The 26,105-nt window shown below is 46.5% G+C and overlaps 1 protein-coding gene across 2 annotated transcripts; it reads right to left on the bottom strand.

The window, feature by feature from the left end:
- Positions 1-585: 585 nt before the first annotated feature.
- On the bottom strand, positions 586-24,539 carry LOC309326569 (uncharacterized protein). Of its 2 annotated transcripts, none has more exons than XM_081835412.1 (19): positions 24,457-24,539; positions 20,603-20,661; positions 19,834-19,926; positions 17,656-17,783; positions 16,154-16,297; positions 15,016-15,090; positions 14,183-14,353; positions 12,689-12,785; positions 11,424-11,647; positions 10,761-10,914; positions 8,673-8,881; positions 6,157-6,274; positions 5,111-5,316; positions 4,886-5,003; positions 4,119-4,288; positions 3,210-3,307; positions 2,982-3,088; positions 1,498-1,563; positions 586-733 (listed from the first exon to the last, which is right to left on the bottom strand). In XM_081835412.1, the coding sequence occupies exons 3-19, from the start codon at positions 19,880-19,882 to the stop codon at positions 645-647; spliced, it is 2,223 nt and encodes a 740-aa protein (XP_081691538.1). In that variant the 5' UTR covers positions 19,883-19,926; positions 20,603-20,661; positions 24,457-24,539; the 3' UTR covers positions 586-644. The 2 variants fall into 2 exon arrangements, with proteins under 2 accessions (XP_081691538.1, XP_081691537.1); XM_081835411.1 differs by lacking the exon at positions 24,457-24,539 and adding an exon at positions 24,310-24,427.
- Positions 24,540-26,105: the final 1,566 nt, after the last annotated feature.

The following is a 26,105-nucleotide window of genomic DNA, read 5'->3' on the forward strand; positions in this document are numbered from 1 at the left end:
CAGTGAGTTTGGAGTAGCCCAATGCAAAAATCCTGAGGATCCATGTGGATCAATGCTTTGTAACCACGGAGGAGGGAAGGAAGGGGAACCATGGATCCTCTGCTCACGACTGCAGCAGATCCCCCCCGCCACCCACAGGCATTCGCTCCATAACACGCACAGACATTTCCCCTTACTTTCTAGGAGGAAAAAAGTGAGTGTTATGGTGCAAAAAATATGGTAAATAATTTTGTGGGTTCCTTATGTGGGCTTGTTTAGGATATGTATTTGATGTCATCCACCACTTCCAGCTAAGATGGAGTATAACCACGCCTGTGGCTACTTAGCCTCAAGCGAGAGATTTTGGAGAGGGATGCCGAAAGATTATTAGGCACGTGCCAAGGAAGTGGTGCAGATTTCCAAATCAATTTGCCTATTAGAACACACAAACCTCCCTATACGTAACAGCTGGCTACTAGCAGGTCAGGAAGGAGGATTCTAAGCCAAGCCTTTCCCCTGACATGCTGATTTTCTACATGCGGGGATTTGGTTTGTCGTCCCATAGTTGAGACCTATAGGCTATACTGAAAAACTCCAACTCATAAGTCGTTTGAAGCCTTTTATTTGTTTTCTTTTTGGACATGTAACATTTTCAGAATATTTTTTTAACAACCAATTAATCCAACCGGGAGGATCATGCCAATTGCAGCAGCTACCCCAAACAGAGCTATGGAGATGGCTTTTGCAGCTGCTCCTGCAACAAAGGAACAAGGAGTTAGTGTCTACTGAGCTGACTCAGGGCTGCAGAGGTTCTGCCCTAAGAACATAGCAAGTGGTCTTATTATACTTGAAGACAACTTGTTCATCTAGCCTAGTGTTGTCAGGTCCGACTAGCAGCAGCTCATCTTAGGGCAGAGGATCTCTGCAATCATCACCTGCTCTTCAAAGCTTTAAATGGAGACAGAGACCAGAGACTAAACCTGCTTGGGACCATTGCGCATGCAAAGTGTGTTTCTCTACACCACTGAGTTCTATTCCCTCCCCAATGAACTATCATGAAACACAAGCTCTCCAAAGTTTATACGTTACCAATTCCAGGTTGTATTATTAGCATTTACTTTATGTTTGGGGGTGACAACAGTGGCGAGGTTTTTGGAGTGTGTTTTTAATCTGTTTTTGAAGAAGAAGATTTTCAGCATGCCCTGATTTTAAGTCAAGTACCTGCAGACAAGGCTGCTTCAAAATTTCAGCAGCCCATGGGACAAATGCGTGTCACCCGCAGCAGAGCGCTCTAGCTGCCAGCTGGGACACTTGGTATCTGCCTGAAGATGCCAACCCCCCTCCCCATCCTACCTTCTTCTCTCCACATGGTCTGGATCCTTGGTATCTACCCAAAGTTACCAACCTCCCTCTCCTGCAACACACAGTCCCTGCTGTGATATCTGGGCCAGTGAAAACCAGGTACTTATTCCTGTCAAAGTGGCATTCCACAGGTTGAGATGATGGTCGAGGCTTTACCTGATGAAGAGCGGCCTGCTATCTGGGATACAGCATGGTGATCTGCAGACCTCTTCCGCTGATATGCTGAAAGACAGGCACACCCCAGTTGTTAGGAGGCAATCAAACATTACACAAGAGGAAAACAATGGAGTTGTTCCTACACCCACCACCACAGATGATGTGTGTTAAGTCCACATTACATTCTAGCACATGGGTAGGCAAACTAAGGCCCAGGGGCCGGATCTGGCCCAATCGCCTTCTAAATCCGGCCCGCAGACAGTCCAGGAATCAGCATGATTTTACATGAGTAGAATGTGTCCTTTTATTTAAAATGCATCTCTGGGTTATTTGTGGAGCATAGGAATTCGTTCATTTCCCCCCAAAAAATATAGTCCGCCCCCCCACAAGGTCTGAAGGTCAGTGGACCGTCCGCCTGCTGAAAAAGTGTGCTGACCCCTGTTCTAGCATAACACTTTGGTGTCCTTAGAAATGGGACCATTATTTGAGCAGAAGCCATGCTTTCAAGAAGTGGGGAGGCAGAAAGGTTTTTCTATATCTCTGGGAAGTGAAAACAGCCCTTTTCAAGTCCAGGGGTGCCAAGTCGAATAAAATATGGGGGGCAGGTAAGCCCCACCCCACATAATCACAAGATACAGCACACCATTTGAATGGCAATGTCCATCCATTTTGGGGAGGCCAGGCCCTCTCAAATGTTATTTGGGGGGGGGGGGCGCGAAGGTACCTCAGCCCTTAGGAGTTGGCCAAAGGCATCAACAGGTCAAGCATCTTGTTCTCTTTTTCAATTACATTTTATTAAGTTTCAACATTTTAACATGTACAATCAAAACAATTTTGACTTTTCTTTTTGTCGACTTCCCACTCTGTTTTCCACAGAGTTGTTGCTTCTCCTTTTCTGCCGCACCTTTCTGTCACAACCACAGTATTATAATACAGTGGTACCTCGGGTTAAGAACTTAATTCGTTCCAGAGGTCCGTTCTTAACCTGAAACTGTTCTTAACCTGAAGCACCACTTTAGCTAATGGGGCCTCCTGCTGCCGCCGCACCTCCAGAACATTATTTCTGTTCTTATCCTGAAGCAAAGTTCTTAACCTGAAGCACTATTTCTGGGTTAGCGGAGTCTGTAACCTGAAGCGTATGTAATCCAAGGTACCACTGTACTGTGAGTTCATCATACTATATACCAAGCATCCTGTTCTCATAGAGGCCACCCAAGATGTCCACAGGAAGCCCCCAGAGCACAGGAACATTCTCCCCAACTGCAATCCCCAGCAACAGGTTTTCAGAGTTTTTGAGTCACTCTGACAGTGGAGACCAAACACAGCCATTGTGGCAAACGTACAGCCACATCCCTCCCATAATTTGCATTCGCTGGGATGCCACCAAGGTTCTTGCATTACAAGGGAGAAAAACGTCTCCCGGATAGGCAGTATGCATGCCTGATCCAGGAAGGACACGCCAACAGTGTGAGTGACCGGCTTACCTTTGGCTTCAAGAGCGTAGGGTTGAGGTGTCACCTGCCCCCCCTGCAGTTGGCGGGCCCACACCCGGAGCACCTCGTTGAGGGGGTAACGGCAGCGCAGGGTCAGCCTGGAGAGAAAAGCCAGACCTGTACTCTTACACAAACCATGTGGTCCATTCCAGCACCACCAGAAGAAGAAGAAAAGGACAGCATCTCTTCTGGAACATTTTAACCACAGATCCGCCTCACCTGTACTGGGAGTCCCTGGTTATAACTGGACTTGCTTCCGGAATCAACTCTCTCCTGAAGGTCACTTCGTTCTCGTATACCAAGTAGTTACCGTCAAACTGAGGGGCAGAGAAGAAATTCAGTGCAAGGGGGGGGGGGGCTCCAGAGTTGGGGAACCCAGAGTTGCAGAAGTGTCTCCCTTACAGAGACGTGTCTGGCCCCTTCATTATGTTGTTTCCATCTGAAGACACACCTCTTTACACCCCAGCCTCTTGACTATAGGTAATTTTATTATTGTTGTTGTTGAACTCATAAGCCACCTTTCCGCCAGCCAAGGCGATTTACACTAAAACCACTCAATAAAATGAAGAATAACCACTCAATAAAATTAAGTCCTCCCAGGCCAAGTGGGAGTCAATGGTATGTGTTTCCCTTGGCCTGTGGCTCCTTTGCTTCTGCCACCGTTATTGTTCTTTAGCAGCCCCAAGGAAGGTGCTAGAGGAGCTGCCCCAACATTGGTGCCGGTGGTTATTAATAATACTGTTAACACTATTAGTACTAAATAGTATTATTACTAAATACTACTTTGCTACTTAATTTTTTTACTCGCCCTCCACCAAGGGGTCCCAGGGCAGGTTACAAATTTACAATTCAGAATTAAAAGCAGTTTACACTGATTACAGTGACAGGAATAGGGTGGGAATCTTGAAAACACGCGTCTCAAATGTCTCCGGCCCAAGCAGTGGCGTAGCATGGGGGGTGCAGGGGGGGCCGGCCGCACCGGGCGCAACATCTGACAACCCATGCTGACAACCCATGCTACGCCACTGGGCCCAAGTAAAGAAGTGTGTCTTCAGCATTTGCCCAAAGCTGTAGAATTCTGTCAGGAGCTGGTGGTTTGTGCGCTCCCTTGTCCTGGGAGCTACCTACCCTCCTTGTGGTGCCACAAGAAGCCACTGGGAAAGAGAAGAGGGCCTTGGACTCATCAGCAGCCACTGGCCCACAATTCTTGTCCCGTAGGTGGGTTTTCCTGGGGTCTAAATCTGGCTTCGTGTCCAGGCCGAGGACAGTGGCCATTATGGTTCCATTGGGGAGACACACTGCAGGAAGAAAGAAAAAACACAGCAGGCTGACTTTTACTGAATCAGACCATTAGGTCCATCTGACTTAGCATTGTCAACACTGACCCTCACGCCTAAGACAGGGTCCTAGAGTCCTCCTGTCTCCTTCCCAAAGGCTAGTTAGCACTTGCCCAGCTTTGGGATGGAGGGAGAAGGGCTCTAGGACCCTGCCAGAGCCTTATGCCTCCTTCCCAAAGCCTGCCTCCTTTACGTCTGGCTTTGGGAAGGTGGCATGAGGACTGGCCTCACACAGGGCACCATTTTATCAAGCATGGGTGTAGCCAGAATTTTTGTTAGACAGGGGTCAGCCAAAGCTGTTGAGCTTTTTTTGGGAACATTATGAGGGGCAGAACCCTGCTCCCTGCTGCATACAGAGCAGATACTCTACCAAGCTAAGGTCCGTCTCCAAAATTATTGCTCATCACTTTCTAAAAGAAATCTCTCCACTTTTGCCCCTGGCCCTGCCTGCTACAAGCCCACCCTGCTTCCATCAGGGAATGTGGGCCTTGGGTTGAAATAGGTTGCCAAACAAGTCTTACTCCACACAAAACAGAACTGCCATGCCAAATTCCTTACCGAGCAGTTTTCCGGTGGGGAAAATACAGCCAACGGGGAACGCTACCAGTGTCGCTGACGTCTTGTTGTCCCTCAGGGTGAAGTCGAGTCGGGCAGTTAGTCCTTGGAGGGAGATATCCTGCGGCAACACACACAAACTCACGTCACACATATCTGATCGGGTCGGCTCCCACGTCAACTCAAGGCCAAAAGTGGTGGCAGCAGCCTTCCCCAACTCAGGCCTACCTCATACACCAAGCCAGGTGCCAAAAAGGGGACTGAGAGGTAGTAGTAGCTGCCGTCATCCTGCACAGTGTAGTTCTGCGATGTGGCCAATTCATTTGTCAGCTGCAAATTCCCCACGTATGGGACCCAGTAGCGATCCAAGTTTCCGTGGGTCATTACCAGTCCAATCCTCCCCGTCTCACAGAAGCCCTCGAAGGTCGGAAGAACTGAAAGATGGTAGGTGAGGAAGAGGGCATCACCAAATATATCTTGTTGCGTATACAGATGATGTTACAAGGCACAGCCTCTCTCAAAACACAGTTTTGCAATGACTGAGATTTACTTGCAAGAGAGGCCATCTTCTCCACAGAGATTCCAGACTTAATTGAATACACTTCATTAGGAATCTTTGTGGTCTCTTTCAGTGATAGGCAACATGGACACCCTCAGGACGCTGTCAACGCCAGCTCCTGTGGTTCCTGATCATAGTTCATGCTGGCCAAAGAGTGTCCAAAATCTAGAGAGCACCATGTTGGGTATCCCTAATCTATTATAATGCTTGCAATTATGTTGTGCATTTTTGGGCACACCTGCATGAAATAACTTAAGAGCAGTTCTGCAAGGTGAGAAGGCCAGAGGCCCCCATTCTTAATTCAAGGACTTAAAACTTACAGATGATAAGCACAAACTTAAAAGCAAAAGGGTTTCATATGAGGGAACAAGGCTGTCACTATACATTTAAAGGCTCCCTGATAGAATCCTGGGAACTGGGGTTCATTAAGGGTGCTGGGAAATGTAGCTCTGGGAGAGGGTGAGCTACAGTTCCAAAGACTTTTTGGGAGGAAACCACATGCTTTAAATGTGCTTCAGACATATGGTACGTACACAGCCCAAATCTTTCCAAACTATTGCTTATTTCTAAGAATATCTGTAAGATGTAACTTACACTTGATAGGCAATCGTACTGGATTGACTGAGCAACACCGCATTCCTTCCCACGTATGTATTTTAAACTGCTTTGAAAGACAGATACTTCAAAGCCCCTCCCTCTGCTCGAGCAGACTCACCAACATCAGGGACGTCACATTCAATTACCCCAGGGTAGGTGAAAGGCTTGCCCTTTGGGTTCAGGTTGAAGGTGTATTCTAGCCGCAGGGTGTATCTTCTGATGTTGTCATACAGGTACTGGTGAAGAGAAGGGCCCGTTCACGGCACAATGAAAGCTGGAAGCCCCTACACCCCAAAAGTTACGAATTTGAATCTCCCATCATTCTCTCAATCCAGCTTGTTATCAGCATGACACTTTTTTTTTTAATGTGATGCACTCTACATGGGGCCACCTTCGAAGGGCATTCTGAAACTTCAGGTGGTGCAGCCAAACTATTAACCGGGACTGGTTTTATAGGGAGCACAGTTGTACCTCGGAAGTCGAACAGAATCCATGCCGGAAGTCCGTTCGACTTCCAAAGCGCAGCCTCCGATTGGCTGCAGGAAGTTCTTGCAGCCAATTGGAAGCTCTGTCGGACATTCAGCTTCCAAAAGAACGTTCAAAAACCGGAACAATCACTTCCGGTTTGCGATTGTTTGGGAGGCAGAATGTTCGACTCCCAAGGCGTTCGGGAGCCGAGGTACGACTGTATGACTTGCTTGCTACAGTAGCCTCTCTGACTACAGTGGTGCCCCACAAGATGAACGCCTCGCAAGACGGAAAACCCGCCAGATGAAAGGGTTTTCCGTTTTGGAGGCGCTTCGCAAAACGAATTTCCCTATGGGCTTGCTTCGCAAGACGAAATGTCTTGCGAGTTCCTGCGGGTTCCCCCCCCCTTTTCCCCCCTTTTCCTAAGCCGCTAAGTCGCTTATCAGCTGATCCGCTGATAAGCCGCTTATCAGCTGATCCGCTAAAAGCCGCTAAATCGCTAATAGCGCTAATCCGCTAAGCTGTCAATGGGCTTGCTTCACAAGGCGAAAAAACCGCTATACGAAGAGCCTCATGGAACGGATTAATTTCATCTTGTGAGGCACCACTGTACTGGCTGGTTCCCAGGCACGATTCAGAGTGTGGGTTGTGAGCTGTACAAACACAATTTGAGAACAGGTTATTCGAAAGACCGTGTTCTCCCATAGGAGCCTGTCTGGGTTTAAGCTGCTTGGGAGAAGGCCATCTTTTAAATAAATAATAATATTGCCTCTCCCACCAACATCTGAGGCTCATTTGGCAGGAACTCAAGAGAGGACGGGATGAGGGTAGCGCTGTGGGTTAAGCCACAGAGCCTAGGACTTGCCGATCAGAAGGTTGGCGGTTCGAATCCCCAAAACGGGGTGAACTCCTGTTGCTCGGTCCCTACTCCTGCCAACCTAGCAGTTCGAAAGCACATCAAAGTGCAAGTAGATAAATAGGTACCACTCCGGCAAGAAGGTAAACGGCCTTTCCGTGCATTGCTCTGGTTCGCCAGAAGCAGTTTAGTCATGCTGGCCACATGACCCGGAAGCTGTATGCTGGCTCCCTCGGCCAATAAAGTGAGATGAGCACCACAACCCCAGAGTCGGCCATGACTGGACCTAATGGTCAGGGGTCCCTTTACCTTTACCAAGAGAGGACCCTCTCAGTGGCTATTCTCAGGTTCTGAAACTCCTTGCCATGGAGAGGTTTTGCCAGCTCAGTCATAGGAAGTCACCTTATACTGAGTCACACCATGGTTCCATCCAGCTCAATACTGTCTACACAGTAGCTCTCAAGGGTTTCAGGGAGGGCCCTACCTGGAGTTGCCAGGATTCGAACCAGGGACCTTCTGCATGAAAAACAGTTACTCTACTACTGACTTAAGGCCTTTCCCCATGTCTTCTGCTACCAGGCAAATACATGTTTGTTTAAACCGGTCTTTGGCCCACAAGCCAACTTGTAAATAATATAGTTGGTTTAACTTCTTTTTAAAAATAGTGTTTTACCTGCTATGGTTATGGACAGCCAAATTACAATTGGGAAGGTCTCTTGTTTGCTTGTGTGATGGAGAAGTAAGAAATGTAAGATATTCTAGAAAAGGGGTGGGAATCTCAGGTCCCCAAGGGCCGAACGTGGCCCTCAGCAATCCATGCCACATTCTTCACAGGCCTTATACCCCAAGCGCTTTTGTCTGGCTGGAATATCCCGTACTTAAATGGGGGTAGTAGAAACGAAGCTGCTGTACCAAGGCAAAGTTTACCTTCATCAAGATCGCTCAGAAGGAGAATGCTAAAGGACAAGAGCCCAGGGTAAATGCAAACAGGTCCTTGACTACCTTCCCTGAATGGAAGAACTTCTACACCTTGCCTCAAAAGCTCAGCAAACACACACATTCTAGTCTTTCTCTTTCTCTTTCTCTTTCTCTTTCTCTTTCTCTTTCTCTTTCTCTTTCTCAAGACTGTAATTTCCCTGCTCAAGATCTACTTTGCAGCAATGAGGACTAGTCTCTTATCATGGCCTCTGAAAACTATACTCTACACACACACACACACACACACACACACACACACACACACACACACACCCTGGCTGCCTGTGAAACAGAAACAATCCTTCAAAGCTGACCGCAAGTTAGGCCCCTACCTCCTGCTCCACCAGGGGGTCAGTGAAAGGGACCTGCAGGATGAAGACCCTCGTGTTGTTGGGGTTGGGGGCTTCGCCCAGGCCGAAACCACGCCCTTTGAGCTCTGCGGGCGTTAAGGGCTTGCCGCCAACTGCGATGGTGACCAGCTCCAAGTCTGGGAGGAAGTTGCCTAGGCTGATGTCAAAGTAACCTCTCTCAGCGACTGTGTCTGGAAGAGAGATGGTGCATTGGGTAGTAGATGGCGTCAGCTGAGGCGGAGACAAAATCAGCATTCGAAACTCCCATTGTCCGGCGCATTTTGTGACAGGGAATCTCATTAGTGCGAGCAGTTTCTGAGCTCTAGGTGCAGTGCTGCACCCAAGATTTCAGATTAAAGCTGCAGAGTGGAAGGAAAGGGGGAGCTTTTCCTGCCTCCCCACTTCCAACTACTTTCTGAAAACTGGAGAAGAGACCTGCTTAAGAATATTAGGGGAGTGGGCAGGGGAAGGACTAGACCATGCCAAAAATGAACACAATATTTAGCTGCAGTTCATTCATTTTCAGCATTGTATTCTTGTTATAAAAAAAAAGTGTGCCTGACATTCCATTGTTGCACCTATTACCTAGCTTTAAGGTGCCACTTAGCTCCTAGCTTTCATATCTGAAAGAAAGAAAGAAAGAAAGAAAGAAAGAAAGAAAGAAAGAAAGAAAGAAAAGCATCTGGCAACCAATGCACCCCTTTGGTTTCAGATAGTACAGTGGTACCTCAGGTTACAAACACCTCAGGTTACAGACTCCGCTAACCCAGAAGTAGTACCTCAGGTTAAGAACTTTACCTCAGGATGAGAACAGAAATCGTGCAGTGGCAATGGGAGGCCCCATTAGCTAAAGTGGTACCTCAGGTTAAGAACAGACCTCCAGAACGAATTAAGTTTGTAACCAGAGGTACCACTATACAGGGGTACAAGAGTCTAAAAAGCCCGGTATGCAAATTTTCACAGCCCTCTAGCAGCTATGGGGGCTCATTTACCAGAAGTATTTAGTGTTAACTCTGGAAATGTATACTACTCAATTCTGACCAAACTAAGCCTCCTAGAGCAAAATATACGTCCGGTGGTGTGCTAGTTGTGAAATATACTGGCATTATTTTCAGCTCTCCTACCCTACCAATAGGGCTATATCCACCTAAGCTAGTGTTTGTTGCCCCACTGGAATTAATGGACCTATTTGAGCCACAGCCATTCATTTCAATAGGCCTACTCTGAGTAGGGCTAACTGACTACAACCCCACAGGGTTTCATACCATGGCATATAAACATCATGTCTGCCCTCAGGCTTTTGCAGGTGCCAACAACATGGGCTCGAGTATAACCTCCCCGGCGCTGTCATGAGTGCGGATCATCACAAATGCACAATAAAAAGGACATCTAGAGGGGACCTCTAAAACTGCATTGAGTATGGAAGAATTACCAACAATCGAAGAATGGAGGATGAAGTTAATGGACTATGCAGAATTAGATAAATTAACAGAAAGGATTTGAAACTGGCGGGACCAGAAATTCACGGAAGACTGCAGTAAATTTACGGACTATTTGAAAAGTATTTGTGAAGATCAGGCGACGTTTGTAGGTTTGCAAGAAGTTTTGTGAGGAGTATTATTGGAATTATTACAAAAATGGATAAAGGGGAGGATGATTTGTTAAGAGACTTAAAGGTAATATAAAATTGAGAAATGCAGAAGAAGTGATTACAACGGTGGATTTTCAGAGGTGCTGATGGAAGTCTAAAAAGATTGTATAAGTGATAAAGTTGTGTGGTACATTTTATAATTTATATGTTAAAATCAATAAAAATTATATTAAAAAATAAAATAAAACTGCACTGAGTATGGATGGGTGCATTCATTTTATATGGTGCTTTTTAAAAAAACATGCTAAAAAGTGGACAAGCAAAGGATCCGGAAGCAAAGAAGGGTGAGATGGATAGCTAAGCCAACGTTCAACTTGCTAGGACGCAAATAGGATTTCAGATGCGAATGCAATTTCTCTTGCCTAGACAGGGGCGTATTTCAAGCTCCAAGAGGAAGGAAGAACAAGGCCTGAGCTTACTGTCGGTCAGCACAGGTGCATGAGGGGCAAACGGTGTGCGGATGGCCTTGAAGCTGCGGTGGCGTGTCCGGTCACTCTCGTCTCCCTGCCACCTGCGGTCCAACAGCAGCTTTATGCTGTAGGTGGTGCCGTAGTGGTTGTCAATCACGTCGCTCTGGAAGCAAAAAGTGGGAGGAGGAATGTTAAACATGCCTCCTGCTTGAAACGCTAGAGAAGATGCTGCTGCTGCCGCCAGTCAGTGGGAACAATATTAGGCTAGATACAGCCTGGTACCAGCTCTGTATAAGAAGCTCCTTTAGAAGCAACCCTAGCATTAATCTCCCCACCCCAGAGTCTATTAACCTCCCCACTCACCATCTGCAGATAGACTTGCAAAATGCTGCAGGGACAGAATGCTGCCAGCCATTAGGATAAACTTTTTAACGGTGAGAGAAAGTTTAAGGAACGGCGTAAGAGCAAAAAGAAGTCTTCCTTCGAGGGCAGCCAGATTGCCTTCATTGGAAGAATATTAGCTAGGGCTGTGCCAATAATAATCATAATAAATTCTCCAATTTCTGAAAACGTTATTTCTTCTGCAAAAGGGGAGATGCCAGGGATTGAACCTGTGACCTTCAGATGCTCTAACACTGAGCTATAGCCCTTTACAAAACAGCAGATACAGACCTCCATGAGACCTCCTGGGGCCCCAATGGGCACTGTGATGCTGAAGAATTTGGTGTCTGCCAGGAAGTTGTATCCATTTGTCAGGATGGTGGCTGCGTCAATCACACGCCCATCCAAGCCCATCTCAACAGCTTCATCTCTATACAGATGCGGGAATCTCACCAGGGACGGCAAGATCCGGGGGGTCCCCCACCTTAAGGTGGTGGTGGTGAAAATAGGGAGATCTGCAAGAGACAGAGATTCCCCTTGTTATTGGCACTGCATCACATCATGAAGGGTTCGACAAAGATGCGAGCCAAATTTGAAAGGTGGGAGGGACCTCGCAATCACCTAGGGTCACAATGGGGTCAGTTGATTGGACGCTTTGAAGTCCCCCAAAATTGGGATTTCAAAGCACCCTACAGGGCTTCCAAAGAGCCCTGCATGGTGCTTTAAAGCAGGGTTTCCCAAACTCAGGTCTCCGGCTGTTTTTGGACTACAATTCCCATCATCCCTGACCACTGGTCCTGCTAACTAGGGATGATGGGAGTTGTAGTCCAAAACAGCTGGAGACCTGAGTTCAGGAAACACTGTCTGAGCCTGCTTTCTTCAGATCATCTGCTGTGCAGAGCGAGTTTGCCTTGGGGGAAATTGCTAGCATGGTCAGTCCTCCAGGCTGTGTGATCCTGTGGGGAATTTGCTCACACAGCTCGGCCAACAGGCTTCAACTCTAACATCCAAATGGATTTCTCTGTCCCCGTATCCATTGCACCCAGATTTTGATGCCACTGCAGACAGAGCACATAGTCACAGCAAAATGAGAATCTTCAGCTGCATGTAAAGGAGAGGTAAATGCCCTGGAATCGATGCCAGACGTTAAGAATAGGGACAAGTCTATTGAAATAGAGTGCCGTCATTTTTAATCCATTAAAACAGAGCTGGGCAAGGGCCGCATTCCCTTATGTATAGCCTTCTGGGGGCCACATGGGGGGGGGGAGCCAGAGACAGGACTAGGAGGAGCAGCAGGTATACCTGTTTTTTGCACACACACACAAAAAGAGGCTTACAGGTACATATATATCTCCATAGTAGCAGGGAAACAAGAGGCAACACTGCTCAAGGATACTTCCCATCCCAGAAAAAACACATGAGGCAGCTGGTGTGAGGGGCATGACCTGCAAAGAGTCCCCCAAGGGCCAGGTAGGAAGGCCTGGAGGGCCAGATCCGGCCCCTGACTAAGTCCCAGAGTTAAATGTCGAAGGCAATGCAAAAGCAGAGAGACTCACTGATGGGACAGGCAAGAGCGGTGTCTACCATGAGGATCATCCAGGCCTGCTTGTAAAAGACTGTGGCCCTTGCCACCTCCACTTCCAGGCCCTCGACCTGCAGAGGAAATTGACAATAAGGATGTAAGGTTAAAGCTCCAGCACTGAAACCAGGCAGGCCAGGCAGGCGGCAACACCATTAGGGAACGACTTCATTTGTCAATATTATCTTCCTCATTCCCCAGTCCCAGGGTGGGTTACAGCATTAAGATCCAACATTAAAAATGGTTTAAAACAACCCTTGGCCCTCCAGATGCTGAGTTCTTAACCGGCCGCATGGCTGGGGGACCTGCAGCCCTCTGGGCATGACTGAACCGCAACTCCCATCAGCCCCAGCAAGCACAGCCAATAGCCAGGCATGAGTGGAGTTGTAGTCCAGCAACACTTGGATGGCCACAGGTTCCACACCCCAGATCTGATAATTGTATGGACTTGCTTAAAAACTCCAAAATGCTTTATATATATAATTTTTATTAAATTTTCTGTTTTAGAATTTAAAATACTCATTTTACATCCTTAAGATGTCAGTGACTTCCCTTCTCTTTCCATGTTTCATTTTACATAACATAAGTCCCTGCATATTTTACAAAATATAGGTTTTTTTGTATCATTTTTACAAAAATGGAATACCATTCAGTATTCCATTATTGCATCCATCAAAAACAGTTGAATTTATCTTAATGCTGCCAGCGTTTTCAGCTGTATACAGTTATTTCCCATATATTCAATAAACGTTTTCCAATCTTCTTTAAACGGATGTTCTTGTTTCGCTTTGTGGGGGGGAAACAAAGTGCTTTAGGGCACTTGCTGCACTCTTTTGTGAGTGCACTGCTAATGCAAGTTAAGTGGAGAATTATTTAACTAGGAACGTGCATCGCAGTGCGCCAGAGGGCAAGGGCATCCGAGCTAGCCTGGTTCAATAAGGAAAGCCATCTCCCTTCTGGCACCAAACATTGAGCACCACACCATGGTTAGGCAGGCCTCGGTCCTGTATACCTGAAGGAGCGTCTCCACCCCCATCGTTTAGCCCGGACACTGAGATCCAGCACTGAGGGCCTTCTGGCAGTTCCCTCATTGTGAGAAGTGAGGTTACAGGGAACCATAGAATCATAGAATCATAAAGTTGGAAGAGACCACAAGGGCCATTGAGTCCAACCCCCTGCCAAGCAGGAAACACCAGACAGAGGGCTTCTCGGTAGTGGTGCCCGCCCTGTGGAACGCCCTCCCTTCAGATGTGATGGAAATAAGCAGCTTTCTTCTCTTTAAAAGACATCTGAAGGCAGCCCTGTTTAGGGAAGTTTTTAATATTTAATGCTGTATTGTTTTTAACATTTGATTGGAAGCCGCCCAGAGTGGCTGGGGAATAAATAATAAATTATTACTATTATTATTATTATATGGTTGGTAGCCATTAATCCTTCTCAACACAGACGTTTTCTCTCTCTTTCTTCTTACCAGGGAGACTTCGGTCTGCTGCGTGCCGTAGGGAGTGCGGAAAAGGACGCGGGTAGCCGTGGTGTTGACGCCGTAGCCCAAGGCATGTGCTTCGGTGGCCATCATGTTCTGCAGGGAGCCGTTCTGATAGTGGAAAGCCACCTGCCACACCTGGTTCACAGCCCCTTGGGCCTACAAAAGGCAAAACCCATGAGGGGAGAGTTTAAACAGAGACTGGAATCAACCCACTTGCCTTCCCAGTGACACACAGGGCCTCTAGGCTGGGGCAGGTACCCCAGAGAGGTTACTTTGGTGTTGCTAATACAGCAGTCTGCCTTCACCCCCGGAGGTGCACTCCATTGTCTCTTGAGACAGATGGATGCCAGCCACAACTCCCATGAGGTTCAGCTAGATTGGCCAATGGTGAGGGATGATGGGACTTGTAGTCCAACATCTCAAGGGTCCCCCCCCCCCATACCCAAAGGGAGAGAGCCAATGGAGGACATTTTGGTGCCTAAGTCAGAAAACGAGATAGTGCCCTCCCCACAGAAGCTGACCAGGTTGACTGTTCGGCTGGGCTGGGGAAAGGGCAGAGCCAGAGATGGCTTAGAGGGTGCACGGCCAACAGCCTGGCCCACACACACAGCTCTGTCCTCCAATACTCTGCAAACATTATCCGCCTCTCAGCATCTGCTGCCTGAAAGAGCAGCTACCTCACTTGGTCCAATGGTAGGGCTGACTCTGGAAACACTAGTTCATTATTTACTTCCCTGACGAGATCCATCCAGCCTTCTTCTGCTTCCCCCTTATCAAGAATATCTTCCGCTGTCCCCTTCGTCCCTCAAAATCCTTACCACAGGCCACACTGCAATCCAGTCTTCATTCAGAGCCTCGCTAGCTATTCCTGGGACTGCCCTTCGGACGGAGACCTGCAACCACAGCCCTGTGTTAGTCCATAAAAGCATCCGGTACAGAACTCTCAAAGTGCAGTTCACAAGAGCCATGACAGAGATGGTCAGATCTGGGAGAGGTTTTGCAGCACCATTCTCCTCTAGATCTGAAAGATTGCCTTCGCTAACACATCCCCTGCCTGCACTTTTACAAACAGTTTTGCCCTGCTCAGAAGCCCAACTGCAAGATCAAGCAGCTGTGCAGGCAGGAGATGGGGCCTTATCGGTGGTGGCCCCATTTTCAGTGGTTGCTGGTGCCTATTTGGAACCAGTATGGGAGAAAGCAGGGAGGCCAAGAATAGGAGAAACCAGAACCAATGATAGAAAAGCCAACCAGTTCCAGTTTTCATAGAATTGTAGAGTTGGAAGGGGCCTGAGAATCAGCTTGTCCAGCCCCCCACAGTGCAGAAACATGCAGTTGCCCCGTAAGGGGAACGAACCTTCAACCTTGGCACTATTAGCGCCATGCTAAGCAACCGAGCTATCCAGTTTCATTCTCTGTGGGTTGTACAAGGGCTGTACAGACTAAGGAGCATGAACTTCCTCTCAAGTGATTTGAACACGGTTACTTCGCTACTGGCTTTCAAAAGGGTCTTTTGTGGGGGGGGGACCCTTTTTTTCTGGGTTGAAATGCTTTTTCTTAAAATGTCAGCAGGAAGCTCACAGTGGTATGTTGCAAGCCTGTGCGCTGCGCTTAAGCTGCTGCTTTAAACGATTGTTTATTGAAATGCAATATACTGCATTTCTAATTACCTTATGCAAGAGCTTTGTCCTTGCAATACTTAAAACTATCAATAAAAAATAGATAGGAGCAAAGGAGACAGCTCAATAGTTTGCCACTCAAAACCAATCTTAATTCATCGGTTAGTTAGTTAACCTGATCCCACCTCTCTCTCTCTCTCTCTCTCTCTCTCTCTCTCTCTCTCTCTCTCTCTCTCGTCTAGAAAGATCCTCAGCATAGCCACCCCCATGTTTTGGGGTTCCTGCCAAACCTGCTTTGATACACGAAAAGGATGCAGGTTTTCCTTCCACCTCCACTCACCTCCATGTAGTTTTCCTCACAGACGATTTCGCGGGGGCTCCATGGGGCACCAAGGGGGCAATTCATAAAGACGTCGTAAGTGGCTGTCAAGTTCGCTGGACTGGTTACCTCCACCTGGAGCTGGAGGCTGAACTCCTGGTCAAACTGGACAGAAAGGAAATCTCATTTTCTCCCCTACTTTTCAAGTTCGTCCCCTCAGTAGCATTTGCCTGCATCCATACCATAACATTCAAAGCACGCTGATACCATTTTAAATGGCCATGATTTCCCCCAAATAATTCTGGGAGCTGTAGTTTGTTAAGGGTGCTGAGAGTCTTTAGGGGACCCCTCATCTCTTCAAAGTACTACAATTCCCAAAGCGGTTTAACAGTCAGAACCTCTTCACAGGAAACTCTGGGAACGGTAGCTCTGTGAAGGGAACTACAACTCCCAGAATTCTGTGGGTGAAACCATGACTATTTCAAGTGGTATTATAGTGTTCAACTTGTATGGTGTGAACGTGGCCTAAAACTCTTGAACTTTTTATCTCCGCATGAACGACAAAATCACCATTGTGGGCACTGCCATGGTTCTTTTATTGTTATTAAGTTTCTGTGTTACAAACAGCGCTATTTTTCTAGAGAAAGAGGTGCCAAAACTCACCATGAACACCTCTTTCTCTTAGAATGGCAATGGCACCCACCTGAGAAGTGCCAAAACTGAGTTCCAGTGAGTTCCCCCTGAAAAAAGCCCTGGTTACAAATGTAAATTTCACCTTTCTACAGCAGGCCACAAAGACCCACATTCTTGTTCCTCCATCCAGGAAGAAACATTACAATGTTTAAGCACATTTCAGCCAGGAGAAAATGCTCCTTAAAAATGGCTGATCTGTGGTGGTGCTCCGGGGAGAGACCCAAGGGGCAGATAAAGAGGATTAGAGGGCCACAGGATTGGACCCTGGGCCTGACCTTGGCTTAACAGATGGGAAAGGGGGACAGATCACATGGGAGGTACAGAGGTGCACAGATTCTCTCCTGCCTGCTGGCGTTTGGCACCAGCAGCACTGGACCAGGGTTAACTTTAGCCGCACCCAGCAAAGTGCTTATCAGGCTGCACAAAGAGAGATGATGGCAATAGGATGAAACCCAAGTCCTGCCCATTTTCTGCTGCCAGTCAGTGTCAACAACACTGTGTTAGATAGACCAATGGTCTGATTCAGAATAAGGCAGCTCCCTGTCCTATTTTGCCATGATCGCATGACCCCTGCCCCTTCCGAAGGGTTTAGCAGCATAGCCAATCCTGTAACAGAGTTTTCCTGCCTGCCATCCAGGCAGGGCCAGACTGAATTTGAGACCACCTGCCTGGGAAGCAGAGGACTAAGATTTAAAAAATAAAAATAAAGTGCATGATGTATCCTGCACCATTCGTTATGCCCCAGCTGTCGCAAGATTTAAGCATGCCAGTTTGCTTTTTAAACAAGTTTACAAAGACACCATTAACACGAAAGTGAACCACCTGCTTACCGAATTGCGGACCGAACAGGCCAGGAAGGAAACTCTGATCTCAGGGTTGCCATACAAGTCGGTGCCACTGGTGAAGCCACACTGGGATGCAATGTGCCCTGTCACGGGGATGCGATGTCTCTGCTCATCTATGGACAAGAGGAAGCAGCTTAATTCTATCAGATAAAAAAAAAATCAGGACTTTCCTTAAAGTAACTGGATCTTGGTTACCCACCTCAGCAGGGATGCATGAACAGAGTACCCTGTTTCAGGCATCCAAAAGGGATGGGTAAACTTTTTGAGTCTGAGGGCAACTTCTGGGCAGCCTTCCAGGGGCCACATGCAAGTGGTGGGCAGGGCCAGAGGTAAGGGTGGGTGGAGTAAAAAATGCAAATTTTAGCTCTGAAAGGTAGGCGAATTTCCACACACACACACACACACCACTTCTCTATGCTCCATCCAGGAAGGCAAGAGGGATTGTCAGAATTCAGTGCCAGGCAATAAACACTCAAGGAAGGTACAACAGAGGGGAGGGGGTTGTACCAGGAAGGGCCAGGAAGATGCCAAGAGGGCCACATCCGGGGAGGCCGCTAGGGGTGCATTGGAAGATGGCCGACAACAACATCTCTCCGGCTCACACGAGGTAATTAAGAGGCTGATATGGGAGTATGCAGCCTCCCTTGTTGCCCAAGGGAATGGGGAACACTGCGTTGCCTGCTGTGGCCATAAATCACCCCCGGATTCGAAAGAAGGGGGTGAGGGCACTAGGCACAAAGCCCTTGTGTGGGTCCGGCTCTCCCGGATGCTGTCTCTGATCGCGCGCTGGCTGCATCAGCTCGAAATAAACAATTAGAAAAGAAGCAAATGCACATACTTCGAGTGAAGATCGGGAGTAAAGACTGCTAATTAAAGGGATCTCTGGGATGTGGAGCGAAGGGACTGGATTCAACAATAAATCAAGAAGAAGAATCATCAAAGGATTGGTATGTCGGAGCGAGACTAAAAAGGGGGGAGACTTTTCTTTTTTTTTTGTCTTATGTGAGTACCCAATAACCCTTCCCCCTAAGAAAGAATCGTCGCGATTACTGATCGCAAGCAGGAGGAGTAAGAACTCTGTGGAAATTAATTACTAATCAAAGATATGGCGTGTGGGAACATCGAGAAAGGAAAGAAAGTTCTCTGTGACGCAGTCATAAAAAGAGATTGTTATGGCAGGCCTGCCCGCAGGAGGACTGAGGGGGAGGAGGACTATGGCTCGTTACTATATCGGAATGTGAGATTGGCCTGGCAGGGCCCCCTGAGAAAATTTATGAGAGCGGCAGGCCTGTGGAAATCAGGACAGACTGTGGGAAACGTTTTGTACGGAGGTGTTGAAATGATGTCTGTCTATTTTGATATGGCTCTTGGATGAGTGTAAAATCCACACAGGATATAACAACGTTTGTTTTCAACCCGCTTATGGAGACTATCAGAGATCATAAAGAAAACAAGAAGATGAGGAAAACAATGAAGAGAAGATGGAATAGAACTGTGAATACTATTTCGACAGAACTGTGTATATTAAAGCAGCAGAAAGAGAGATGTTTGGATCACTTTCGGAGCTCGAAGTATGGGTACCCCCAACAAAAATTTTAAAATTTGGCTGTGTAATTTGGAATTAATGTGATTTGGAATTAATGTGATTTGATTGGCCTGTTAATAAAAATTATTTATTTTTTTTAAAAAGGGCCACATCCAATTCCCTGAGCCTGAGGTTCCCTAGCACTGACAGAATTTCCTTCTCTTGTGCTGCCAACCAGCCGATTCAGTCTCTTGGCAATCCACTGGGGGAGGGAGGCTGATTCCATATGGCAGAAGTCACTCTAGTACCCTAAGATACCACTTACTTGTGATTTCCAGGGTTCAGTTGCAGCCACTAGTTAGCTTGGGGGAAAAGTAAAGAGTGCCTCTGAGCATGGGCAGACAGCTCCTTTCCTACCGCAGAGAAATCACAGCCAGCCTCTGTGTGCCTGGGATGAGGAGTGAACCTTTGACCACAGCCTTCCCCGATATTCACTCCAGATGTTTTTGGACTACAACTCCCAGCAGCCATGCTGGCTCAGGCTGATGGGAGTTTTAGTCTAAAGGACCCAAAGGCACGTTACCAAGAGACGGCTGCCTTAGCACTTCTCCCTTTCAAGGGAAACACTCCGTACTTACTGAAGACGCTGTAATGCCACAAATTCTGGCCCAAGGCAGCCTTGTCCATCCATATCCAGAAATAACGGCCCCGACATTCTGTCCGCGCAGCACCTTCCGGGAAAGAAAATGTTTCTCTATCAAGGAAAGGCCCGCAGACACAATATATCCCAGCTGCCCTTCTGCCCCAACAAGCAGGCAAACACAATCCTCCTTCACATCCACTTTAGGAGTGGAGTTCTGGATCTGGTCAGTAGGCTGGATCCTGATCTCCCCCGCCCTCCACAGACCACTTCGACAAAGCCACAGGTCTCTCATCTCTGCTTTAGACACTACCTCCAGGGCTATACACACAGGAATCCAGTCACAGACCAGCAGATCTGAGTGCATACAGGTTGAGAGAACCGTATCGAAGGGTACTGAATTCCACTAATGCCAATTGTTGCATTAGGGAGCTGTGCTGTTCAAGGAACTCTGAGCGGACATGTTGGGGAGATGCCCAAAGTAGCTTTTCCCCAAAATACAGCCCGTGTTTCTCAAAATTGGGTCCCCAGCTGCTGTTGGACTACAAATCCCATCATCCCTGACCACTGGTTCTGCTAGATAGGGATGATGGGATTTGTAGTCCAACAACAGCTGGGGACCCAAGATTGAGAAACACTGATAGAGTTGTGCAACACAAAGGAGATGGTGAGAATGAAGAGCACTTGCCGACTCCCTCTCTCCCTCTTAGTGTTCTTCTCATGCGCATCTCATGCGCATGGGCAGAAAGACCTGATGTGATGCTCACCTGGGGGGAAGGGGATCGACTCCACCGCTTGGGACAGACACAAACAAAGCAGGGCTAACCTAAGTAAGAAAACCAAGAGACAGAAATTGAATCAGTTTGGCTTTTACTTTAAGACGCAGGAGAGAGGTTATGAGAGCATCACACACCACAGCCCCATTTGAGTAGGGAAGGGTGCAAAATCGGCAACTGAGCAATATGATCTCTAGCTCTATGCATGCGTAGCCCCCTCTAACCTATGGAAAGAGCCAAAGATCTTAGGACAGCAGACGGTATTTTTATTAAAGATTTTCTTGGTTTAGAAAAGTATGCGCAATCTCTCTCTTTTTTTCTTTTTCAAGTAACATTTTTTTACAGATCAGTTTCATTTGTTGAGACATTAGGAAGAAAAGGGGGAAAGAGGTGGAGGGGGAAAGGTGAGTGGGGGTGGGGTCGGGTGGTGATGTTTCTATTTTACTTAATATATGTGGGGTTTTCTGTCAGTGTCGCTTGTGCATATTCTCTGCTATTCACTTGTGTTCCTTTGGTGGTGAGAAAGGTTGGGATTGGCCTAGGGCATGGGTAGGCAAACTAAGGCCCGGGGGCCGAATCCAGCCCAATCACCTTCTCAATCCGGCCAGCGGACTATCCGCGAATCAGCGTGTTACATGAGTAGAATGTGTCCTTTTATTTAAAACACATCTCTGGGTTATTTGTGGGGTATAGGAATTCGTTCATCCCCCCCCCAAAAAATATAGTCTCCCCCCCCCCACAAATTTATTATTTGTACCCCACCCATCTGGCTGGGTTTCCCCAACCACTCTGGGCGCCTTCCAACAAAGACCAAAAATACACTAAAATGTCACACATTAAAAACTTTGCTGAACAGGGCTGCCTTCAGATGTCTTCTGAATGTCAGGTAGTTGTTATCATTGTCTTGTTGGGCTGTGTATGTGATAAAGGGGAGCCATACCAGGGTGAAGGCTTCTTCTATTTGTCCCCGTGACAGTTTCAGTTTATTGGTTAATTTTTCTAGTAGGGCTGTTTCCCATACTATTTGGTACCATTGGTCCATGCTTACAGGTCTCTCCATTGTTTGGTTATGATGTTTCTGGCTGCTGAAAGTAGGTGGGTTATGAGTTCTTTGTGCTGTAAATGGGCATTATTGTCTTGGAAGATGTTTAGTAGGGCCAGTTCTGGGGTGAAGGACAGCAGAAGGGAAAAGGACAAAATCCTCTCAAACTGACTTCTCCCAACCTGGTGTCTTGCAGATGTTTTGGACTACAAGTTCCATCAGCCGCAGCCATACTGCTGCTTGTGGCTCATGGGAGTTGTAGTCGAAAGCAAAAATCACACCTCAGGCTGGGAAACTTTCAGGTTTAAGGTTCAAAAAGGCATTCAAGCTTGATGAAAGTAAGAAACCTTAAAAAAAAACCCAGTTTACAGTATTTCTAATGTTCCTTCTCTAGAGGAAGAGTTGAGCACAGTATTGAAAATGCCAGGTGTCCAAATCTCAGAGTATTCAAAGAAGAGAAAGACCATAAGCAACATTTTGAGATCTCAAGACCTGGGCTAACATCCGAATCCCAAGTTTGTACACGCTACACCTTTAAAGCCCATTTGAAGCCCATTTCCCCTCTCAAATAATTCTGAGCACTGTAGTTTGTTGGGAATTGCAATACTAAGAGGCTAACTAAAGTGCTCATAATTCTTTGAGGAAAGTAATGTGCTTTAAAGTTATTGTGTTTACACAGCCTTAGAATAAAATCCCATTGAGAGAGTCAGCTGTGATGGCAGGAGTTAGAAAGGGCAGGGAGGGAAATAGAGAACCATGTACATATGAGATATAAATACAACAAACTGAGTTCAGTAGGAATAATTCCCAAATGAATATAGATTTGCAGCCTCAGCGGCCTCTCTTATTGCCTTTATGTACAGCTTGAAATGTGATTTGCAGAAGCCCCTCTTTGTATTGCAAATACAAGTCTTCACATGCACTCTGAATTTCCTGTGTAATTTCTATTTTTAAAGCTGCTAAAGAGTTAGAGAACACGCCCGCCTCATAATGAAAAGCCCTCTCCAAGAGAGTCAGCTGAAATCATATGACAAGTGTGCATGTCAGTAGGAGGGTATATTTCATGATTTCAGCTTTGCTGAATAAAATGATTGTTACGTGCATTTCTTATACTGAGTCAGACCATTGGTGCAGCTAGCTCAGTGTTGTCTACACCGACGTGGGGTTGCCATACTTCCAGAAATTCCCATACATACATGGAATACTGTAGTTGGAAGCAGTGTCCGGGCGGAAATCGGCAAAATATATGGGCAAATCAGGACATATGGCAACCCATGTCAGCAGTGTTGTTTTTGCCGGTTTTCCTTATAAATAGCTCAGAAATGTCTTGGGTTTTTTGCAATTTTGCAAAAAATAAAAAATCTCAACAACTTTGGCCAGAAAAGCTCAACTATTGTGTCCAGAATTTCAGTTTTTGAAATATGGCAATCCTACCTTAAGGTTTGCAGAAATACAAAAAATATATATTTTAAGTTAAGGGGGAAACACCTAATAACAACCCAACAAGCACTGAGCATGCTCGGGGTCTCAGGATTCTGACCTTGTCTAGGGCAGGGAGGGAGTAGACAGGGGACAGGAAGAAAAGACAGAATATCTCAGTGGGTAGAGAATGTGACTCTTATCTGAGAATTGTGGGTTCAAGCTCCACATTGGGCAAAAGATTTCTGCATTGCAGGGGATTGAACTAAATGGCCCTCAGGGTCCCTTCCAGCTCTTCAATTCTAAGACTCTATGACTAGGAAATGTAGCGCAAGAATGCTCTGATCCCCAGTACAGTGGTATCTCGGGTTACATACGCTTCAGGTTACATACGCTTCAAGTTACAGACTCCGCTAACCCAGAAATATTAGCTCGGGTTAAGAACTTGGCTTCAGGATGAGAACAGAAATTGTGTGGGGGCGGCAGTAGGAGGCCCCATTAGCTTCAAGTTAAGTTTCAGGTTAAGAATGGACCTCCGTAACGAATTAAGTACTTAACCTGAGGTACCACTGTACAACCTTTTTATTACAGACCCGTTCTATCTCTCTCCCCGCAACAACCCCACCTCGATTCAGTGAGGTGATTGTTTACTTAACAATATGGCTGTCTCCAAGGAGGCACTAGAAAACTTCTGGGGTCAAGTGAGCAGATTTTCAAATTCCATAGGAAACTCATGAAGCTGCCTTATGCAGAGTCAAAACCTTGGTCCATCCAGCTCTGTAGCGTCCACTCTGACTGGCAACAGCTCTCCTGGGTTTCAGGTACCTGGAGGTGCCAGGAACTGATGCTCTACCCTTTCCTCATAAAATGAAACTGGCTTCCATTGGGCTCACACCCCAAACCCACATGTAAAACAGGCATGATAGCCACTATACTATAGCACCCACAAATTCCAGGGGGACAGGAACTCTCCCCTAGTTAGGCAGTTAAAAGACTACATGAGCCTAAAAAGTTTGGGAGTTTTAGAAGACCCTCCACACTTCCTAACTGTCCTCTCCCTACTGACAGATCAAGTGCTGGTGGGGCAAAATGCTGTTACACCAGATAATTATTTACATAACCTTTCTAATCTAGAACACAACCTGACTCTTTTTACAATGAAGACCTCTCTTACAGAAAACAAACAACACTGCCCCCCAGGCCCGAAGACACACTAAGAAAAATAAAATTGACTTACCCTGCAAAAGATGGGGAAGACATGATTCTATTACTCTACTCTCTCCCCTGAGAGTTTCCCCTAGCAGCCTCCCACCCACCTTGCCTCTCACTTGCAACAGATGAGAACACTTTATATTGCTTCCTGGTTCCAAACAGTGTATCTCACCTGCTCCTAGTCACACCATCAGGAGCTGTTAGGGAGGTTGTCCTAATTTCATACCTTTTGAGCTAAATGGACTAACAGCATGCTGTGAATCAAGAGGAGATCTGTACGGATTTACATTTTTACATGTTGTGTAACTGGGTTTTCTACCTTGCGAACAGCTTAGATGTCTGTTTTGGCTTTAAGTGGTAAAAGTAGTAATTGCCTTCTCCTGTTCCCACATTCTCTACTTCTTTTATTCTTCAGGAATTTACAAAACTTCTGCTTGTAGGCTTGTGACCTTTTCTTTTTCCCCTCCCCAGGCACCTCCTGCCCTGTGCCTTTCACAGACAGGAATTCAGCAGGTAAAGCTTTCCCCCTGCATTGAGATGCAGCTCCAGGAAAAGCTTCTGCTGCTGAATTTCTGTCTATTAAATGCATGGGAACACTTATGAGGAAAAGAAGTTGGCTTACGGAAGATAAAACAGTAACATCAAAAAAAGTTTACAGCTACTTCTAACTGATTTTATCTTTATTGTAGCTTTTAAACTTTACTGTACTGACTATGGTGTTAAGCAGCATATAAATTGCTGCAATAAATCAGTAAGATGCTTAAAAATATTAGGGTAGTATTAGCAGGCATCAGCTCTGTGCCTTGAATAGCGGCAAGACAGTCAGACATCCAACAGGTGCAGTTTTGTTATCTCTGTGATGGCAAAAAAGCAGCTCCCGCTTGACACTTCTATATATTGCATGCAATAAATATTAATTAATTTACGTATGGTGCTTTTCAACTGTGCTTCAGCTTATAATTGCAACCTGGTTTATAATATAAAACCAGTGCGTAAAAATAGCAACAACACATAGCGTCTTTAAAACAGCAACAATTTAAAAATTAAATGACCCATCACAATAAAAATTACAGGGGCCAGGTGGAAAAACAAGGAAGAAGAAGAAATAAGGGCAGGGAACCTGCTTCTTTAATAGTGGTCCAGAAGAAGAAATTCCAACAGGTGACTTGTTACATTTACTAATTCCAGCTTCTGCATGACTATTAAAGGTGCAGTAGCCCTGGCATTTTAAAAAAATCAAAAAAAAAATCACCCCAAAACCATTCAGTTAAAGTTAAACCAAATAAGCCACATTGTGCGTAGCTACTGGAGTGGGGAATGATATGGAAATGAAATTATTCCTAGACTTCTAATCGTGGATATGATTCTACGATATAGAATTATGTTTAATACGTCAAAGCAATCGCTTCCCCGTTAAATACGCAGAGCAATCCTCTATGTGGCTACTCAGAAGTTAGTCCCATTGATCCAGGTAAAAGAGTAGCGCATTGCAGCCACAATTTTATCAGAGTTAATTATTTTAAAATGAAATAGTAAAAAAAGGGAAAGTATCGTAAGAGATAGGATTGGGCAGGAAATGTGTCAGCTTCTGAGTCACACAGCGCGCTTCTCAAGCAGGCACAAGGGGAAGCTCATTCATTCGCTGCTACGCGTATCATTCACCGCCTTTCAGAGCGTCACTGGGGTTAGGCGGGGGCTTAGATTGCTAGAGCCAGTCGCTCGAAACCAGTCGGCTACATCGGCCTACGCGATTGGACAAAGCGCATGTCAATCACACCACCTTCTGAGGACGTCACAATCGAATGCACGGAGCGAAGGCGC

The sequence above is a fragment of the Podarcis erhardii genome (assembly GCF_964252035.2).
Source record: "Podarcis erhardii genome assembly, chromosome: 13".
Lineage (NCBI taxonomy): Eukaryota > Metazoa > Chordata > Lepidosauria > Squamata > Lacertidae > Podarcis > Podarcis erhardii.

Bases quoted from the DNA above. Each gene is read 5' to 3' on its own strand.
- LOC309326569 (XM_081835411.1), bottom strand. From the start codon at position 24,332: ATGTCTTCCCCATCTTTTGCAGG. The intron at 12,786-14,182 runs GTAAGAAGAAAG...TTTCCTCTGCAG, and splicing joins AGCAGACCGAAGTCTCCCTG to GTCGAGGGCCTGGAAGTGGA. The intron at 10,915-11,423 runs GTCTGTATCTGC...TTTTGCTTCCAG, and splicing joins CCCCAGGAGGTCTCATGGAG to AGCGACGTGATTGACAACCA.